Source organism: Manis pentadactyla, chromosome 1 (assembly GCF_030020395.1).
Source record: "Manis pentadactyla isolate mManPen7 chromosome 1, mManPen7.hap1, whole genome shotgun sequence".
In the NCBI taxonomy this organism is placed as follows: domain Eukaryota; kingdom Metazoa; phylum Chordata; class Mammalia; order Pholidota; family Manidae; genus Manis; species Manis pentadactyla.
In genome coordinates, this window is record NC_080019.1 from 186,220,521 (window position 1) to 186,241,594 (window position 21,074).

The following is a 21,074-nucleotide window of genomic DNA, read 5'->3' on the forward strand; positions in this document are numbered from 1 at the left end:
TCTGGCTACTTAGGAAATAATAATATTCAGTGTCTAAGAATCCCTGTAGGATGAAGAACGAATAAAGAATGAAACTGACCCAACTGAAAGGACAATATACCAGGTAACAGGGAGAAGTGTCAACAAGGAAAGGGCAAAGGTGTGTGTCTGTCCACATTCATTGATTTCTCAATGTTTTCCATGTAACAGAGAACAAGGATGTTAATTCTAAGATTGAGGATTGAGTAGGGGTACCAGAAGGCCAAGGGATGATTCCTCAGTCTAATTAATTATTTATGAAAAAAATCAATATCCTTTATGTTGTAAGACGCCACTGTGTTTGTCAATCTGGCTGTGAAGAGTGCGTGACTGCAGACCCAATCTATCTTCCTCCCTAGAAATTATTAATATATTTAAAAAAAATCATCTTTCTGAAAGACCATGATTGTACAACTATATATACACAGAATTCCATTTTATTTTGATGGTGGAAAAAGGCAACCTATACAGCACGTTGTTTTAAAAAATTATCTTATGCAAAACTTGTGACACAAAAGTGATCTATATATTTAAATACTGTAACAAAACCACCACCTTCTAGCTACCTCATAATGAAGCTGTAGGCCTTCTCAGGTTTGTTGAAAGCTCTCCATTGTGCTGTTGGGATTCCATGTCGGTCCATAAACTCTTTGGCAAATCTTTTGCTGGACTCTAACTGAGCTGCTTCTGCTCTGGGGCCAAAGCATCGCACTCCTGCAGACATCAGGTTCCCAACAATTCCTATTGATGGAAACAAGTAGCCTTAGGTGAGCAAGGTCTCAGTAGGGTCTTTTCATTCTAAAGAATTAGGATTAGACTAAATCTACATTGAGATAAATACACTGGAAGAATAAAGTAGTTGTATAGCACAGATATTAAAACTGATCATTAAGATACAAAGGAGTTAATTGTATTCTCATTCAGAGAATGAGAATTCAGGGGAAAAAAATCTAGAATCCATAAATTTCAAGAGGGTGAAAACTTTTTCCAATGTAGTATTATATTAGATTCTCATCAGTAAAAGGAATTGGACTATATGCTCCTAAGCTCCTGTTGGCACTGCATATATTGTAATAAATAAACAGAAATGAGCTTTACCAGCAGCCAGAGGTGCTTCTGGTCCAACAACTACGAATTCAATTTTCTCATCTTTGCAGAACTGAGCAAGGGCAGTGTGATCACTGATTGAGATGGCTGTGAAAAGAAAAAAGAAACAAACCCATCTCACTTATGAAACAGTGTTGAAGTTGACTGTTATGCTGAAGCCAAGGACTACACTTCAATATGCTTAGTAACTGTTGGTTTTCTCTTATTGGTATAGGTGATAGTTTCACCACAAGAAATTCAGAGCACAGTGCATTAGGCTAACCAACAAAGCTCAGTTTTCAATCACTGTAGCCAGTTGGATGAAAATACCAGTAAGTTTCCCAAAGAGCTATAAAGTACTTTCTCAACTATAGCATTCATGTCACTAGTGTTGACTGTATAGTAAACAAAAAGTATATCACAGAATATACTCAGAAATTGGTTTTTAAATGTCATTCATTCAAGATCTACTGAGACCACTATGTGCTTAGTCACTGGGTTAAGATGTTAACATAAACAGGGTCCCTATACTTAGAATGCTATATTCCACTGAGGGAATGTCGGGTGATAAATATATAAGCAAAAAAATACCAAGTGTGAACAAAATAGGCAATTTTGATACGAGGTGAATTAGGCTATTTCTGGTTGAGTCAGGGTGTTTTCACACACAGATGTTTAAACTAAGAACTGAATGATGATTTTAAGATGTAGCTCACTTCTCCAACCTTTAAGCTAGGTCAATTTTCTTTCTTGATTGAGTTCTAAGTAAACAGCAGTAGAATCAACCATATACTAAGCATTGGTTGGTTCTACACTGCTTTCCTGCTTCACTGTTATCTGGACTACCATTCTAATGGCTGAAATCTGGAATTATTCTGCACATATGTGGTATTTGTGATGTGCAAGGAATTAAGTGCAGAAAAGACAGAGTTCTCAATCTACAAAAACTGCCTGAGTAGGATAAAGATGGCACACATGCACTTTGGCTTAGGAGCTGCAAACACATCTGGGCTGAGCAGACCCAACTATTTCAGCCCAGAAGAAGGTAGCAAGAAGATACACCTAACTGGTTGCTGCAAGTGCTGTCATGACAACCTTGGGAGACTTTAAGGGGTTGGCCTGCACATAAATTGCATCTAGATAAAATGTGCCAGTTTAATAAACAGATACACTAAGAGCTAAGTTCTTAGGGAAGCAGAGATTTTCTTATTTATTTTTTTCTTATTATTTTGGTTCTATGTATGCAATTATCTCCTCCCAGTTTGTGGCTTTTGGGTCTATGTTCTCTTCATAAATATTATGTACCACACAGGGTACTAGGCACAGTACAACAAGACAAAAGAGTTCCTTGCCCTCATGTAGCCTACGTTCTAGAACTTACAGCTGGCCTAAGGAGGAAATAAAAATAGATGGACAACAGCAAAGTAAAAATAAATACAAATAATGGTTCATGACTGACAACAAATGAAATGCGGATGGACATGCTTTACTTAGAAACTTTTGGCAAGACCTCTTTGAGGACATAACATATAAGAGATCTGAATGATGAGGAGCCAGTCATACTAGAGGTGGGAACAAATACAAAGAGCAGGGAACTCTGTTTGGGAAACTGGCAGGACTGCATGGACAGAAGACAGTGAAAAGAAAACAAAAGATATAAAGATTGGGTTGGAAAAGGCAGGCAGGAGCCAGATCACAGAAGGCTTTGTAAAGAACGTTAAGGAGTTCTGAGTTTTATTCTAACCACTATGGGAAGTCACTGAAGAGTTTAATGTACCATAAGAACTGATCACTTTTACCAGTGGAAGAGATAAAAGGTGAGATCTATTATAGCATTAGAATTCCAGAACTTACATTTAATAGCACTGCTCAACTTTTCATTTCTGAAAATACACATCAAAATGTCTTTAACTTATATTAGGCATTTGTGACTTTTTAAATGGATGTGTTTTATAAGGAAATGCCACCCCCAAACAACAGGGTACCTCCAAATAACAAAATGCCACTCTCCAACAACAGGGTACCTTAAATTTACAACAGATGGCAAGTATTCAAATTACCACATACATTTAAAGGTTAAGGAAAACATTCAAATTTGGATAGCAACTAACTTTATAAAGGATAGATGTTGCCGACAGCTTATCATTTATAATTATTGACTGTTACTGCTCACTTTAAAACATGATTACCATTACCAGTATTTGAAATCTTTTCAGAGCAGGCAGTGCCTGCATTTCCTGGGGCAACCAACACCTGTTTGACATGATCAGACTGTGCAAGTTTCCAGGCCAGTGTATGTTCCCTTCCTCCATTGCCAACGACAAGTACTCGGGCTGTCATTGCTGTTTGCAAAGCAGGAATTTAAAAGGAAAATGAAAGCTGCAGGAAGAAAATCACAGTTGATATTTTAGAATGCACATACTTCAGAAATTACCATTTCTAAATATGGTTTAAGTAGTCATACAAATATTTTATTCCAATGAATCATCTGTGAAAAATTAGGGTTCTTAATTTGAGAAATATGATTGTACTCATTGGTTAAGGAGTGAAATGGCAACTTAGTCTCTTACCTGGTTAAAAAAAAAAAAAACTTCTGTGAATAATCACCCTTCCTTGGGCTTCACTTTTAAAAGACTTAATAATCATCAAGCCTCAGTTAAAAATGAATCCTGATGTTTTAAATTTAGGCCCCAAATTTAAATGAATTGTTTTTAAACCTTGAGGTCTTAAAGACTTTAAAGTTATCTTACATTGAAAGAATTCAGGCTAGGGCATAGTAAATTTTTCACCTCTGAGGGCCACACAGTCTATTTGAAACTATAGAGCTCTGCTGCTATAGCACAAAAGCAGCCATAGACAATTCATACATGGCTGAACATGGCTATGCCCAGTAAGTGCTTACATGAATAGGCAGTGGGCTGTAGGTTATAATTTGCCTATTTCTGTTCCATGCAATAGGAAGGTACCAGAGGTTTGTAAAGATAAGCATGACTGTGTTTCAACAAAACTTTACTTATGGGCACTACAATTTGAATTTCATATAATTTTCAAGGGTCATAAAAACACAATTCTCCCTTTTATTTTTTTCCAACCATTTAATGATATAAAAATTATTCTTATTTGGTGAGCTGTACAAAAACAGGTAGCAGTAAGGATTTGGCCCAAGGGCCAGTTTGCTGATCCCTTAAGAAGATAGTGGAATTATGTTAGAGAATTGGTAGAGAAAGGAAATTTGAACATGTCTCACTTCACTTCTGACATTTGCTTCTGAGCAGTATGGGCACAACAGGTACCTCTCAAGTTAGCCGTGTGACCTTGACTAAACTTTTACTATCTGTAATTCAATTTCTTCACATCTTTAAAGGTAAAAGAGAACTTGGTTTATGAGGTCATGTATGGATTAACTGAAATGACACATAAACAATTAGTACAATTTGACACTCAGCAGTAGTAAATGCTAAATTGTTATATTTATTACTTTTACCTAATTTGCTACTTTAGGGAAAGGTGTTTAACAGGAAAAAAAAGCCAAGGGAATGAATAATTTGCCACATTTATTTACTAATTTTCAGAAGATTAATTATGTATAAGGCAGACTTGAAAATGAAAAAGAAAACTGAAATCGGCAACTTCTTGTGAGATACTAGGATTACACATTTAAAGAAAAATCTAAGACGATATTATAAAAAACTAACATTTTTTTGCTCACTCTGTGCCATATGCTATTCCAAATGCTTTTCATGAATTACCTCACTTAGGCTTTGTGAGAATCCTATGAGGTAGATACTATTATTGTCTTCACTTACAGGTAAGAAACAGATTCAGTTAGGTTAAGTAACCTGAGGGAGGTCACACAGCTAAGAAGAGGTGAAGCCTGGATTACAATGGAAGCAATTTTACTTTACATACTCTCACAGTTGATATGGTGATCACTGAAAATTTGAGGAAGAAATACAAAATTATTTTCTGAAAGGGAAAAGCTGTTTTAATGGAAAACAGAGACCTGCCATGTGGATAGAAATATCTGAAATAAACATCATCTTTAAATCTAGAGGAAACATTACAGTTAGTTTGAATAAGAGGTGCAGTGAAGGTAAACTGTCCTGGTTACTACAGTAACTGGGTCACTGACAGAGAATTAGGACTCAGCCTGAAGGAATTTACACCAGGAGTGGTTAGGAGGCCTACCTGCTCTGAACAGTGGCTTGGTTTAGGTTGAGACTGCCCCTTACTAGCTGGGACACCTTAAGGAGCTTAATTAACCTTCTTGGGCCTCAGTCAGCTAAATGGGTAACTTACAACGAGAATCAGCGGGCCAGGTAAAGCCATTTCAAAGGATTTGGTGGAATATATAAAATAGAAAACTATTACAAATGTGGACCAAATAACCGGCTAGGGGATGGGTACACACCGGGAAAATATGCAATTTACGCTTATGACCTAAAAAAACCATAAAGATACAAAAAGGCCCTGACATCTCAAAACAGGTAAAGTGATAGGATCCGATGTAAACTTCAGTTAAAAGTGACAGCACATGGGCAACCCACACCCAAGGCATTTAAAAGTAAGATGAAAATTCCTACAGCCAAAATACCTCCTACAGTTTCACTCAATTCCTGGTGTTAAATCTCAAAACCACAGCCATAACCGAACTTAAAAGCGGAGGGAACTTACGCACCAACACAGAGAGGTCTCGCCGCTTGTCCTTAGAAGCCCATTCCGCGCGCTCCGAGCCCGGGGTCCCGCCACGCGCCGGAAGTCGGCCGAAGGGGATCCGGCGCACGCGCACCCCCCTCCCCGCTCCGCCCCGCCCGGGGGGATTGAGCCTCCTATTGGTTCGGGCGGCCAGGAGTCCCGGCCGCGAGGTAGTCAAGTGCCAATCCCTCCAGTTTACCGGTTTGATACAGAGCAAAGCTACCAGGGCTTTGCCCGTCTACGATGTAATGCTATAGTATCCCGTGCCTTGTAACGTCGCTGGTCCTCCTCCAGAGCCTCCTGCGCTCTGAGGAGGCGGAGCGCCAAAATGCTAAACCTCCACTGAGCCAATTGTGTTTGCTAGTCAGAACTGACCAGACACCTCCTGACATGTCTTGCTCCTAACGAGACTAGAATGTACCAGGCCTTGAACACAGGTCACTCAGGACCTGTGGCCTGATACTAAAACAAAACAAAAAGCGAGGCAGATTATAGAATGCCATGAGAACTGGGGACAAAAAGGTGTTCTTCGTATTCACATCCCGGGGGGCAGGCGCTGATTAGTGCTTTCCCGGAGGCATCTCCCTGGCGAAAACTCAACTTGGCATCACCCGGGAATGCTGGAGGCCGCCTGTCAAATACATTGTTGCCCTTCTTGCTCCCTTTCCTCACAGCATTTGATCTCGGGCGTTTAGTGGCTAAAATAAGCCACATAAGCCACACAAATGCCGTTAGGGACTGAGAACTTAAGCTGATGGAGTCGCCACAAGATAGACTTCTCCTGTAATGGCGCCTGCGTCAGTCACTAACATGGCGGACTTGGTCGTGCGCGGCGCAAACGTCAGCAGCTCTACCCTAGCCGCTCAGAAACAGCGAAGGAGAGCGAGGCCGTGCTTACTGATTGGTGCAGCGGTGGAGCGTGCAGGTCTGGACGCTCCCACAGGAGCCAATCAGAACGGCAAGAGAAGGAATTGGCCGCTGCGCCTCTTCCCGAGGCATGTTGGGAGCCTGGAGGACTAGCGAGGAGGAGTTGAGAGAACGGAGCGGACGCCATGGCGACCAACATCGAGCAGATTTTTAGGTCTTTCGTGGTCAGTAAATTCCGGGAAATTCAACAGGAGCTTTCCAGGTAAGCGCTTCCCAGACTCTTCTACTCACAAGGGGCCGTTAGGGTCCTATGCAGCCTTCCATGGCACCTTTCTGAAGAGACGCCGTTTCTCGCCTCAGGCCCCGCTACAGCTCCGCCTGGGCCTGGGATCCATTTTCCTCCCTACCCCCCCCCCCCACTCCCGATCCGCTCCCTCCCTTCCCAACGAGGAACTTCGCCCCTTCTGAATAACCCAGATTCCCTTTCTAGAACCGAGTTAAGATGTTCACTCTTCTTTCCCATTTGGTTATCCCCTACCTTTAGCTACTTGTAGGCCTGGTTGTCCACCGGGGACGGGCCTAGTTCCTTTCTCAGCTCCTCCTCCGCAGCCGCGTTTCCCCTCCCCCTCTCCACCTCCGCGGATTTCACCGGCCGGTGCCCAGGACCGGAAAGGGTCTCTTAACGGCCGTTTCTTGGGTAATCTTAAATCCGCTTTATTATTTGCAAGCTTCAGACCATTTGAGGGTCGGTATCCTTTAATTAGATTATTTGGGCCCTAGAGTCCTGTGACTTCCACCAGGCCCCATTCTAGATTAGAAATTTAAAGCAGCTCAAATTGATGTTACCTACATTGACAAGATATTAGAGGTGAGGATGGAAAGGGACTTTGGATTACCAATAATTTATTAATTTCTCAAGTGGAAAGTGGGCTTTGTGTGTAGGCCTAAATTTTTTTGCTACCCCCGTCCCAATTGACGTACCTGACGGACGCGCAACTTTTGTCATTATTATTGTACTCCACATAGTTTACCTTTGTTTCCACAAAATTGAACGGGAAGAGATTTCCAAAGAAACAGTTGTTTACTCAGGAAGGAAAATAGTGTGGGTCATGTTGTCGTTCATTGGTTGTCTTTTAGTATTTTTGCTTTAATAACAAATATTCTGAGTTGAAACGTTTTCGGTAGTTGTATTTTAAAAGTTGAGAGTAAGCGCAATATGTGAATTTGAAGATGACCCGAATATGTGATTGTAAATAAGCACTCAGATTAACAGTTATTGGTGCGGTGAGATAGTATTGTTAGAAGTATTATTTTTGCAGAATATGTTGTTTTTTAAGTGGGAAATAGGACCGCCCACTCATTTCATTGCTTCCTAAAATTTTGTTACGTGCTAGTGTTTTTAGGGTGATGGGTGATGAGAAAAGACCAGAGAAAGGGAATATAATTTTTCTGAAAGCTTTTAGTTGCATGCAGTAATTGTGTTTGCTTATTGAAATGCCTTGTTTTTAATACCTTTAAAAAGTCAGTTTTTGTATTAGAAAATAGTCATAATTTAGAAAAAATTGAAAAAACCCCACAGTCATTGATGTTCTTAATGTGAATGTTTTTCTTGTGTGTGCAGATTCACACACGTATTCTGTGAAATGATACTGTTTTTTTCACTTAATACACTATGAACAAGTTTTGTCTTTTATCAGAGACTCAGTAGTCTTTTGGGACATTTTTCCTGGCTCCATAGGATTATGTTGTAGGAATGTACTGTTGGCTATTTAGGTGATTTGAAGTTTTCTTCCTATTTCAATAATTGAGATAAACATCTGGTAGCTTTAAAATGATTATTTTCTCATAGACTTTTTAAGTTATACTTGTCTGATTTTTAAATTGTGGTCTTTATGTGAGGTGATTATGAGTTTGTAAGTGCTTAGGAAAAGTGTAAAAGAGCTCTAGAGAGCCTGAAAAAAATGCTGGACAAAGCAATTTATTACTAAAGGAATATTCAGTTTTCTCAAATAACATGTAATACAGTATCAGTGTAAGAAATTTTAAATTATTTGTCATTTCACTTAGCTACATTTCCCTTTTTCCATCTATTTTTACATATATCATTTTGGGTGAGGAGAATGACAGTAAGATAAAGTAATTTTCTATTGGTTAAGAGTATGCCTGGTTTTGAATACCAGCTTCACAAAGCTGTTTGACCTTCAGCTAGGTTTCTTGTCTTTGTGCTTCATTTTCCTCACTTATAAAATCAGAGTAATAGTGCTGGTCTTAAGAGTTTTGTTAGGATTAAGTAAGTTTAAAAGTGTAAACCTGTGAGACACTAATTAACAGCCAGTAAAAGTTACTGGTATTATATGATATACTGTATTGTATTGGAAACCAAATGTTCCTTGGTAACATTTTGTTAACCACTGATTTCTTTGTTTTTTTGACCATTCAGCCTTTTAATCAGGTAGTGGAGCATAATTGATTTTGTTACCGAAAATTTGAACGTGTTGAAATTATTTTTTAAAACAACTGTGTAAATTTACCCAAAAAGAGCAAAAATGAGTTGGTAAATGACATGTCTTATGTAAATAGTCTTCTGGCCCTGTGAATTGAATATAAATTAAGTCACCTATTACTGTTAGTGTAAGCAAGTTGTCACTTGTTTCACATGAATTTTTTTTGAATAATCAAGTTTCTTTAACACTAAGATTTTTGACAACTGGGTAAAAATTCTGTAAATGATTTTTCTTCATAAACTTAAAGGCATTTCAATAACTCATTAGTTTACAAGCTGTCAGAGGCTACAATTTACCCTTTTCATTCACTGTGTGTGTTAATTTTGTATTTCTTAATACTGTTGACAGTTGTGATCATGCAAAGGTGCAGCCTTATTGTAGATTCTACTATCATGATGTGTTAAGTCATGTTTTTCCTTGGATTTGTGATTGTGATCTTAAGTTTTTTCCCTTTGAGATCAATACACAAGTAATGCAAATCTAAATCAACTTAGATTTCTGGGAGTATTTTATTTAAGAAAAAAAATGAGCTCAGAAACCTGTTCTGAAGACTTTTTCTTTTAACTTTCACAGCTCTGAAAACTAAAAATGAGAATGTACCAACTATAAGTACATAGTGTTAACTATTGGAGGGGAATATCATCTGAAAGAAAAAAATGGGATGTATGAACAATAAGATTTTATTTTAAGTAACTGAGTTAAAAATATATATTGTATGGTGTGGTAAAAATATTCATGAATTTCGATAACTTTTCTTGTCAAGTGGAAGAAATGAAGGCCAGCTCAATGGTGAAACAAATGCACCTAGTGAAGGAAACCAGGCAGGTGATGTAGCTGCCTCCTCCAGGAGCCTACCAAATGAAGAAATAGTTCAGAAGATAGAGGAAGTACTTTCTGGGGTCTTAGATACAGAACTACGATGTAAGCCAGGTAAGTTGGATATAATCAGCCGTCTCAAGTTTCAAGAATTTTTTTTCAGTAGTAATTAACATGTTATTTCTTGACTGTAAGGGTATTTAAAATGTTCATTAGATCTAAAACCAATACATCTCCAAGTTTTAGTTAATTTGTTTAATGAAGACTTGTTTAAATCCTTTGAAAATATAGTTGTACTGAAACATGAGCATTGATGAACTTGTTGGCTTTACTGGTGGAATGTAACTTTATTTGATTCAGTCTTATAGTGCTTCAGTGACAGGATTTTCAGGATTTAAAATGTGGGTTTTCTTCTAGTAATGTTTAAGTGTCACTTTTGGAAGGTGTAGGAGCCTAAACCAAATCTAATGATTTTAAAACACTGGGAGGTTGTATTTTAAAAGCCCAGGTTTAGAGATTGCCTTGTTTCTGCATCCACTTCTCTCAAAAGTATACTGAATAGAGAGGAAATATTGTGTATTAAGAATTTTTGGAATTGATTAAAATAATTGGTGTTTAGAAATAAAAGATTTATGATCAGTCTCAAAAATAGCTAAATCTTCATTGAGTTTTGGAAATGGTATGGTATGGTTTTTAATTTTTAATATTACTATTTTTGGTATAGGGTATGGTTAAAAAAGAAAGACTTTAGCCCTATTTAGATTCACTGTTCTAGCAACTTTTTCTTGATTGAAGTCTAACTTAGGTGACATTTGGTGCCTCATAAAAAACTAATAGACGATTAGTTTTGCTTTGGAATAGATCTCATGTGTTAATTTTTCCATAATCTTAGTGGCCTGGATTTCTGGAGAGTTTTTTTCTGGCATCACTAAGATTTATCTAATATGATATTGGTACTAGATTAAATCCCATCTGATTGTACAGTGGTTATAAGCTTTCTCTTTCAGATATGCAGATTGAAATGTTCTTAAGTTACATGTTAATGCCTGTAAGAACTTCCCAAAATGAGTGTATTTTTTAAAAATAGAAACATTAAAAATCAGTATTAGTCATTTCAGGAGTGTATTGGGGGAAAAGATGTTATTTTTATTAAAGTGTAATATGGGTGTGATAAGTCAAGTTCCATATCGCTGTACGTTTATTTGTTGTTCATGCCTCTGTATATACTATATAAAGGCAATCACATTTGCTGAGGGGCTTACTGTGTGCCAGGCATTGTTCAATGTACTTGGTATGTTTTAGTTTACTTCTTTAACTCATAAAAGAGACACAGAGTGTCAATAATTTGTCCGAGTGCATTCCTCTAGCGAGTGGTGGGTTAATTCAGGATCCAAAAGCAGACATTCTGTTCCAATAGGAGTTAAAAAATAGTAACAAAATACTTAACATTGATATTTTTAATAGAAATTTTAATAATTGGTAATACGAAAGGTATTCATCTGTAAGTGTAGTTTAAAAGTAATTTTCTGGGTAATTCCAGAGGTGGAGAAAATCATTTAAAAATGAATTTAATATAACACATCTTAATAATAATTCTAAATGTTTTGTGATATTCTGAAAACTTTTAAACCCAGGCTTTAGTTGTAGAAAGTAGTAGTGGGAAAGTGTGAGTTCTAAGATTATTGGTTTATGGAAAAGAGTATATATATTCAATGACTTTTTTATTTAATAAGTGTTATACTATGGTGTTCTAATGTAGAATGTGAAATCTTGGTTTATGTGATTTATCTAAACTACTTTGGGGAATGTTTGACAAATTAATTTCCATTGATTTCAGACCTGAAGGAGGCCTCCAGAAAAAGTAGATGTGTATCTGTACAAACAGATCCAACTGATGAAATTCCCACCAAAAAGTCAAAGAAGCATAAAAAGCACAAAAATAAAAAGAAGAAAAAGAAGAAAGAGAAGGAAAAAAAGTACAAAAGACAGCCAGAAGAATCTGAATCACAGCTGAAATCACATCATGATGGGAACATAGATTTAGAATCGGATTCCTTTTTGAAGTTTGATTCTGAACCTTCAGCGATGGCACTGGAGCATCCTGTAAGAGTGTTTGGCCTATCTGAGACCAGTGAATCTGCAGTTGTGTTAGAACCTCCTATACTATCAATGGAGATCTCAGAGCCACACACCTTAGAAACTCTGAAGCCAGCTACAAAAACTGCAGAACTGTCAGTTGCATCTGCATCAGTAATCTCAGTGCAGTCAGAGCAGTCTGTGGCAGTAATGCTGGAACCATCCATGACAAAGGTTCTGGATTCTTTTGCAACAGCACCAGTGCCTACTACAGCAGTAGTGCTAAAGTCATCTGAGCCAGTTGTAACAATGTCGGTGGAGTATCAGACAAAGTCTGTGCTGAAATCTTTGGAGAGCGTACCTCCAGAGCCATCAAAGATCATGTTGTTGGAACCTCCAGTAGCAAAAGTGCTAGAGCCATCAGAAATCCTTGTGTCATCAGAGATACCTACTGAGGTGCACCCTGAGCCAAGCACATCAACAACAATGGATTTTCCAGAGTCAGCTGCAACTGAAGTGCTAAGATTGCCAGAGCAACCTGTAGAAGTACCATCGGAGATTGCAGATTCATCCATGACAAGACCACAGGAGTTGCTGGAGCTGCCCAAGACCACACCGTTGGAGCTGCCGGAGTCGTCGGTGGCCTCAGTGATGGAGTTGCCGGGGCCACCTGCGACCTCCATGCTGGAGTTGCAGGGGCCCCCTGTGACTCCAGTGCTGGAGTTACCTGGGCCCTCTGCTACCCCGGTGCCAGAGTTGCCAGGGCCCCTTTCTACCCCAGTGCCTGAGTTGCTAGGGCCCCCTGCGACAGCGGTGCCTGAGTTGCCGGGGCCCTCTGTGACATCAGTGCCACAGTTGTCGCAGGAATTGCCAGGGCTTCCAGCACCATCTATGGGGTTGGAGCCACCACAGGAGGTACCAGAGCCACCTGTGATGGCACAGGAGTTGCCAGGGCTGCCTGTGGTGACAGCAGCAGTAGAGTTGCCAGGGCAGCCTGCGGTAACAGTAGCAATGGAGTTGACCGAACAACCTGTGACGACGACAGAGTTGGAGCAGCCCGTGGGGATGACAACGGTGGAACATCCTGGGCAGCCTGAGGTGACAACGGCAACAGGGTTGCTGGGGCAGCCTGAGGCAGCGATGGTGCTGGAGTTGCCAGGACAGCCAGTGGCAACAACAGCGCTGGAGTTGCCAGGGCAGCCTTTGGTGACTGGGGTGCCAGAGTTGCCAGGGCTGCCTTCGGCAACTAGGGCACTGGAGTTGTCGGGGCAGCCTGTGGCAACTGGGGCACTGGAGTTGCCTGGGCAGCTCATGGCAGCTGGGGCACTGGAGTTTGCGGGGCAGTCTGGGGCAGCTGGAGCACTGGAGCTTTTGGGGCAGCCTCTGGCAACAGGGGTGCTGGAGTTGCCAGGGCAGCCTGGGGCGCCAGAGTTGCCTGGGCAGCCGGTGGCAACTGTGGCGCTGGAGATCTCTGTTCAGTCTGTGGTGACAACGGAGCTGTCAACGATGACCGTGTCGCAGTCCCTGGAGGTGCCCTCGACGACAGCGCTGGAATCCTATAATACGGTAGCACAGGAGCTGCCTACTACATTAGTGGGGGAAACTTCTGTAACAGTAGGAGTGGATCCCTTGATGGCCCAGGAATCCCATATGTTAGCTTCTAACACCATGGAGACCCATATGTTAGCATCCAACACCATGGATTCCCAGATGCTAGCGTCCAACACCATGGACTCCCAGATGCTAGCATCCAACACCATGGACTCCCAGATGTTAGCCTCTAGCACCATGGACTCCCAGATGTTAGCAACCAGCTCCATGGACTCCCAGATGTTAGCAACCAGCTCCATGGACTCCCAGATGTTAGCAACCAGCTCCATGGACTCCCAGATGTTAGCAACCAGCTCCATGGACTCCCAGATGTTAGCAACCAGCTCCATGGACTCCCAGATGTTAGCAACCAGCTCCATGGACTCCCAGATGTTAGCAACCAGCTCCATGGACTCCCAGATGTTAGCAACCAGCACCATGGACTCCCAGATGTTAGCCACCAGCACCATGGACTCCCAGATGTTAGCAACTAGCTCTATGGATTCCCAGATGTTAGCATCTGGCACTATGGACTCTCAGATGTTAGCTTCCGGCTCCATGGATGCCCAGATGTTAGCGTCTGGTACCATGGATGCCCAGATGTTAGCATCTAGTACCCAAGATTCTGCTATGTTGGGTTCAAAATCTCCTGATCCTTACAGGTTAGCTCAAGATCCTTACAGGTTAGCTCAGGATCCCTATAGGTTAGGTCATGACCCTTACAGGTTAGGCCATGATGCTTACAGATTAGGGCAGGATCCTTACAGATTAGGCCATGATCCCTACAGACTAACTCCTGATCCCTACAGGATGTCACCAAGACCCTATAGGATAGCACCCAGGTCCTATAGGATAGCTCCCAGGCCATATAGGTTAGCACCTAGACCCCTGATGTTAGCATCTAGACGTTCTATGATGATGTCCTATGCTGCAGAACGTTCCATGATGTCATCTTATGAACGCTCTATGATGTCTTACGAGCGGTCTATGATGTCCCCTATGGCTGAGCGCTCTATGATGTCAGCCTATGAGCGCTCTATGATGTCAGCCTATGAGCGCTCTATGATGTCCCCTATGGCTGAGCGCTCTATGATGTCAGCTTACGAACGCTCTATGATGTCAGCTTACGAGCGCTCCATGATGTCCCCGATGGCTGACCGATCTATGATGTCCATGGGTGCCGACCGCTCTATGATGTCGTCATACTCCGCTGCTGACCGGTCTATGATGTCATCGTACTCTGCAGCTGACCGATCTATGATGTCATCTTATGCTGCTGATCGCTCAATGATGTCTATGGCAGCTGATTCTTACACCGATTCTTACACTGATACATACACAGAGGCATATATGGTACCACCTTTGCCTCCTGAAGAGCCTCCAACAATGCCACCATTGCCACCTGAGGAGCCACCAATGACACCACCACTGCCTCCTGAGGAACCCCCAGAGGGTCCAACATTATCCACTGAGCAGTCAGCATTAACAGCTGAAAATACTTGGCCTACTGAGGTGCCAGCATTACCTCCTGAAGAATCTGTATCGCTGCCTGAAACTGTGAGTCAAAATGAGATTTCAGAGCCTTCAGCATTGCTTGCTAATTATTCAGTGTCAGCATCAGAGCCTTCAGTGTTAACATCAGAGGCTGCTGTCACTGCCCCAGAACCACCGCTAGAGCCAGAGTCTTCAGTTACGTCAACACCTGCAGAGTCTGCTGTAGCAACAGAAGAGCATGAAATTGTTCCAGAGAGACCAGTGACTTATATATCTGAAACTCCCATGTTAGCTGAACCAGCTATGTTAACATCAGAGCCGACTATTATGTCAGAGACAGCAGAAACCTTTGATTCCATGAGAGCTTCAGGACATACTGCCTCAGAGGTATCTATGTCCCTGATAGAGCCAGCAGTAACTATTCCAGAGCCATCACAGCAGAGCACCCTAGAGCTGCCAGCCATGGCTGTCTCAGAGCTGCCAGTCATGGCAGTCCCTGAGCCATCAGCCGTGGCTGTTCCAGCCCCTGCAGTCGTGGCTGTCCCAGAGCTCCCAGCTGTGGTTGTCCCAGAACACCTGGCTGTGGCTGTCTCAGAATACCCAGGTGTGGCTGTCCCAGAATACCCGGCTGTGGCTGTCCTGGACCCACCAGCTGAGTCTATCCTGGAGCCCATGGCATTGGCTGAGCCAGAGCACGTTACTATTCCTGTGCCACATGTTTCCGCCCTGGAGCCTACTGTGCCTGGCCTGGAACCAACAGTGTCAGTCCTTCAGCCTAATGTGATTGTTTCAGAACCATCTGTTTCTGTCCAAGAATCCACTGTGACAGTTTTAGAGTCTGCTGTCACTATTTCAGAGCAGACTCAAGTAATATCAACTGAGACAGTTTTAGAGTCTACACCAATGATACTGGAGTCTAGTGTTAAAAAAGGAATGAATTTACTATCTGGAGATCAAAATTTTGCTCCAGAGATTGGCACACAGGAGATTCCCATGCATTCAAATGAAGAGTCACATGCTGAAGGACATCCGAAGAATGACTCTTTTGAAAGTGAACGTGGTATAAATATAGACAATATAAGTAATCATTTAATTGCTAAAGAGATGGAATATAATGCAGTGTCTGCTGCCATCACTGGTGCTGTTGGTGAAATTGGTGAAGAGAAAATTTTGCCCATCAGTGAGACTAAACAATGCACAGTATTGGATACCTGCCCTAGTGTTAGTGAAGCTGATATAGGAGGAACTCTGTCTTCTACTGGTCCTCTTGCTCCTGAACCTGATGCAATGGGAACTAGTATGGGTATTGAACTTGCCGTAGCATCTGCTTTCAGTTCAATTAGTAAATATGATGTTGAAGTATCTTTAGCTACTCAAGATACTGAACATGACATGGTAATTTCCACCAGCCCCAGTGGTGGTAGTGAAGCTGACATAGAGGGACCTTTGCCTGCTAAAGACATTCATCTTGATTTACCATCTAATTTTATTACTAAAGATGCAGAAGGACCATTACCTGTAGAAGAGAGTGACCAGACATTAGCAGTTGCTCTCAGCCCTAAAGAAAGTAGTGGAGAAAATAAAGAAGTACCTCTCCCTACTAAAGAGATACTGTTTGATTCAGGATTTTCTGCCAATATTGATGATATTAACGAAGCAGATTTAGTGAGACCATTACTTCCTAAGGACATGGAACGACTTACAAGCCTTAGAGCTGGTATTGAAGGACCTTTACTTGCAAGTGATGTTGAACGTGACAAATCTACTGCTAGTCCAGTTGTAATTAGTATACCAGAAAGAGCTTCAGAGTCTTCTTCAGAAGAAAAAGATGATTATGAAATTTTTGTAAAAGTTAAGGACACACATGAAAAAAGCAAGAAAAATAAAAACCGTGACAAAGGTGAGAAAGAGAAGAAAAGAGACTCTTCATTAAGATCTCGAAGTAAACGTTCAAAGTCTTCTGAACACAAGTCACGCAAGCGTACCAGTGAATCTCGTTCTAGGGCAAGGAAGAGATCGTCTAAGTCCAAGTCTCGTCGCTCTCAAACACGTTCACGGTCACGTTCAAGACGCAGGAGGAGGAGCAGCAGATCAAGGTCCAAGTCTAGAGGAAGGCGATCTGTATCAAAAGAGAAACGCAAAAGATCTCCAAAGCACAGATCCAAGTCCAGGGAAAGAAAAAGAAAAAGATCAAGTTCCAGGGATAACCGTAAAACAGTTAGAGCTCGAAGCCGCACCCCAAGTCGTCGGAGTCGGAGTCACACACCAAGTCGTCGAAGAAGGTCTAGATCTGTGGGGAGAAGGAGCTTCAGCATTTCCCCAAGCCGACGGAGCCGCACCCCGAGCCGACGGAGCCGCACCCCAAGCCGACGGAGCCGCACCCCAAGCCGACGGAGCCGTACCCCAAGCCGACGGAGCCGCACCCCAAGCCGACGGAGCCGCACCCCTAGCCGGCGGCGAAGATCAAGATCTGTGGTAAGAAGACGAAGCTTCAGCATATCACCAGTCAGGTTAAGGCGATCACGAACACCCTTGAGAAGAAGGTTCAGCAGATCTCCCATCCGTCGTAAAAGATCCAGGTCTTCTGAAAGAGGCAGATCACCCAAACGTCTCACAGATTTGAGTGAGTCATTTTAAAATTTGATGGTATTGTGACAATGTTTTAAATCTGAGTTGTTTTTTATCTTTGAGGCAAATGGAATATTTTGGGTTATTTAGGATAAATATTAAAAAATTTTTATAATTAGATTAGCTTTGTGCTTGGAAAATGTAGGCATAAGTATATTTGTAACATTAAAAAGACCTGCTTTGGAGTATGGTACAACCAAGATGTTCATTTTGTTTGAACTACCTTCCATAACTAAAAATGAAAAGTACAAGTCCAGTTGAAGACAAGACTAATATGTGCTCAGATTGTTATGTATGTATTCCAATGTAGATCCTTGCAAGTAAGCCTAAATTTACAGTGTTTCTTTTTAATAAGATACATGTCTTTAAAATGAAAATACAGGACTCTTTAATGTTTGTGAAGGTATTTCTGGTTTGTGTAACAGGTAATGGAATTTTGGAGGGAATTTTGCATGTGAGAGGTGGATGGATGATACTAGCAAAATAATGTGAAATTCATTAAAGTGATTTTAATAATCTGCCTGCCTTTAAAAATAATGTCCTCTAGTTTCTCCTTATTTTAAGAAGTGTGCAGAGATGATTAAAGCTTGATGGATAATGCATGACTACTGGCAATAATAATATATCACTATAGATTGGACATACCCAGGTCAGGGTTGTGTAAAGAAAGGCCCTAATAGAATAGAAGGGAGAATGCATTCAGTTCAACAAAAGGTTTCTGAGTTCTTTTTTTTTATTCAAAGCAGAGGAATAGTATGTAATTCTTGAAGTGATTATAGATAGTAGAGGAAATGTGGATAAAATGTGTATATATGTCTCTTACCAAATAGCAAAACTGCCAAAGAACCCCATATTCTGGTGATTGCTCTAAGTACTGGTATAGGTGTTGGCATAAGTAAGGCACTTTGGGAGCACAGTAGAAAGGAATGCTACATTCTGACTTATGACTTGTTGGGAGAAGTGGCACTTGAAGATGTCAGAGATAAGGAAAGTAAGGGTGTGATGATTTTGGAAAATAATCTTTGGCAGGTGTGTCTTTGTGTTTGGCAGGGTGACCATTCTTGTTTGATATTTTAGCTCTTTTGCATAATTGAATGGGAAGCTAAATGTGGGCTTCATTCTTTCAGTAAGAGTCATCTGCTTAGAAGTTTTGAGCCAGCGTGATTTGATTACAGCTGTAAGGGCAGAAAATTAATGCCTTTAATTTTGTTATTGTATAAAAACTTCAGATAAAAAGTGTACAGCCTTTTAGAAAAACTCCTTATATTTTTCCTCTTACAGATAAGGCTCAATTACTTGAAATAGCCAAAGCTAATGCAGCTGCAATGTGTGCTAAGGCTGGTGTTCCTTTACCACCAAACCTAAAGCCTGCACCTCCACCTACAATAGAAGAAAAAGTTGCTAAAAAGTCAGGAGGAGCTACTATAGAAGAACTAACTGAGGTAAGCTAGATAAAATTTGTTTTCTTTCTTAAATGGATTATTCCAGTGATGTTGACTCTGGAGCGTGCCAAAACCCGAATTGTGGGCTGAACTGATAATGGCTGGCACCGAGTGGCCAAAACCCGAAATACAGATGTGGCAGCGGCAGAAGCTCTGTTTAGCAGGCCATTATCCGGGATGGCTAAGCTCCGCTAGCTAAAAGTTACTTCCCATTACTTTTGCTTTCCAGTTTTAGAAGCCAAACTGACTGAGGAGTGGGACGGTTCGTTTGAATGGAGGAGGTGTTGAGTGAGCAACACGCAGAAGCTCGCCTACAGTTTCGTTTCCATTCACGACGCGCTCACTGATCGCCACGAGTGTACTGCATAAACGCAAAGACACAGACAATCTTCAGAAATGATCTTTTGCCACCGGAGCTTGGAAATTAATGAGAATAGCTGGCCATTGCCTGAAAGGAACTTCTTTCGCATCAACATTTCGGGTTTTGGCTGTTTGGTACCAGCCATTGGTGATAATGGCCGGCCATTATCAGTTCTTTCTGCGGTTCGGGTTTTGGCAGTAACATGTATTTTAAACACACTTATTTTTGTTTTTAAGAGTTTGATCTTTTCAATTGAGGCTTTTTTTTTTTTTTGGCTTTATTAATATTTTTTTTGTTTTTGTTTTTTTTTGGGAGGACGCTGAAGTATTGCTGCTAGGATCCAGAAATACCACACTGTTTCATATATTGAAACTTGTTATTGGCTGGCCTTATGCCAGTCTGCCACTGTCAATATATTCTGTTCCCCTTAATTAAAAGCTTGGTATGCTGTTTGTTTTTGGCTAAATGAGCTTTTTATCCTATTGTAGTATTTTCACTTGATAGTGGATGTGACAAATTCTACTGCTTGTATAGAAACAAGTCCACCCAAATTTACTCTGACCTTTTTATAAAGCCAGGAAATGGAGTCTGTTCCTTTTGCTTCTCAGGAAGGAATTGACCTTGCTTTACGTGTCAGACCTCACCCGTTGTACCCTCTCCATCATTCCTTCCTTTGCATTTGTGAGTTCTATTCCTTTAGCCTACCAAACATTTATGGAGAGGCATGTTACTATATAACCCCATTGCACATGTTTAAAATGTTTTATTTTGCCATACATTTAGGGATCATATAGTTTCTTAATCTTTACTTATTTAGATTTATCAATATGAATTATAATTTTTAAATTTAAGGACCTAGTAAAAGCTTCTGTTGCTTATCAACCCCAAGCTCCTTATCCAAAACTTTTGTGAATGCTTAGTGTTTCCCTGTATGTTTTTAGCCTCATCTTTAGCCCTCTTTTCCTTTCTAGTATGTTCCTTCTCACCTTTTTACCACACCTAAGATGATATTTCTTTCCCCTGCCAATCCTTACTCTAAACTATAAAAATCTGGCTTAGAACTCTTCAAGGAATATCCCTTGATTATCAAATTGTGCCTGATTCTATTCACTTAAGCTTTTGTTCTTTCAGCACTTATGTACTCAGTTTGTATTATATCAGTTTGCACTTGTTAATTGTGTTGCTCTGTAAAAGCGTTCCTCAATTATTTCATGTGTATGTATTCTGTCTTTTGAACTAGATTGTAAGCTCCTTGGGAGCAGGGACCATGTCTTCTACTCTTCTACTTTTTTTTTTTTTTTTGTATTCCCTGGACAGTGCCCAGTACAGTGCTCTGCACATAGTAGGTGCTCAATAAATGTTGTTGACTGACTGATACTGATGTGCTAGAGTGTGTTTAAATAATAGCTAGTAAGCTAATTAATCTATCGTTAATCTTGCTTTACTTTTGAAAGTTGATTGTATGTGATTCTGATTTTCTTTAAGAAATTACATGTT

The 21,074-nt window shown here is 40.8% G+C and overlaps 2 protein-coding genes across 11 annotated transcripts in view; one reads left to right on the forward strand and one right to left on the reverse strand.

The window, feature by feature from the left end:
• Positions 1-9,428, reverse strand: part of GART (phosphoribosylglycinamide formyltransferase, phosphoribosylglycinamide synthetase, phosphoribosylaminoimidazole synthetase) — a 36,416-nt gene extending 26,988 nt beyond the window's left edge. The window contains exons 1-4 of one of the 6 annotated variants that reach the window (XM_036880213.2): positions 7,205-9,428; positions 3,294-3,483; positions 1,117-1,212; positions 585-759 (exon numbers count right to left, since the gene is read on the reverse strand). In XM_036880213.2, the coding sequence (XP_036736108.1) occupies positions 585-759; positions 1,117-1,212; positions 3,294-3,444 (422 nt within the window). In that variant the 5' untranslated portion in view covers positions 3,445-3,483; positions 7,205-9,428. Of the gene's footprint in view, positions 1-584; positions 760-1,116; positions 1,213-3,293; positions 3,484-5,778; positions 6,617-6,697; positions 6,810-7,204 lie in introns of those variants that run through there. The other 5 variants (XM_057504228.1, XM_036880212.2, XM_036880211.2 and 2 more) reach the window with 5 other exon arrangements.
• Positions 6,782-21,074, forward strand: part of SON (SON DNA and RNA binding protein) — a 30,946-nt gene continuing 16,653 nt past the window's right edge. For 4 of the 5 annotated variants that reach the window (XR_005023696.2, XM_036880194.2, XM_036880193.2 and 1 more), the window contains exons 1-4: positions 6,782-6,928; positions 9,934-10,100; positions 11,824-17,769; positions 19,056-19,216. Coding sequence is in view for 4 of the 5 variants with exons in the window: in XM_036880194.2 (XP_036736089.2) it covers positions 6,852-6,928; positions 9,934-10,100; positions 11,824-17,769; positions 19,056-19,216 (6,351 nt within the window). In the remaining variant the exon portion in view is untranslated. Of the gene's footprint in view, positions 6,929-9,933; positions 10,101-11,823; positions 17,770-19,055; positions 19,217-19,445; positions 20,949-21,074 lie in introns of those variants that run through there. The other variant, XM_036880196.2, reaches the window with a different exon arrangement.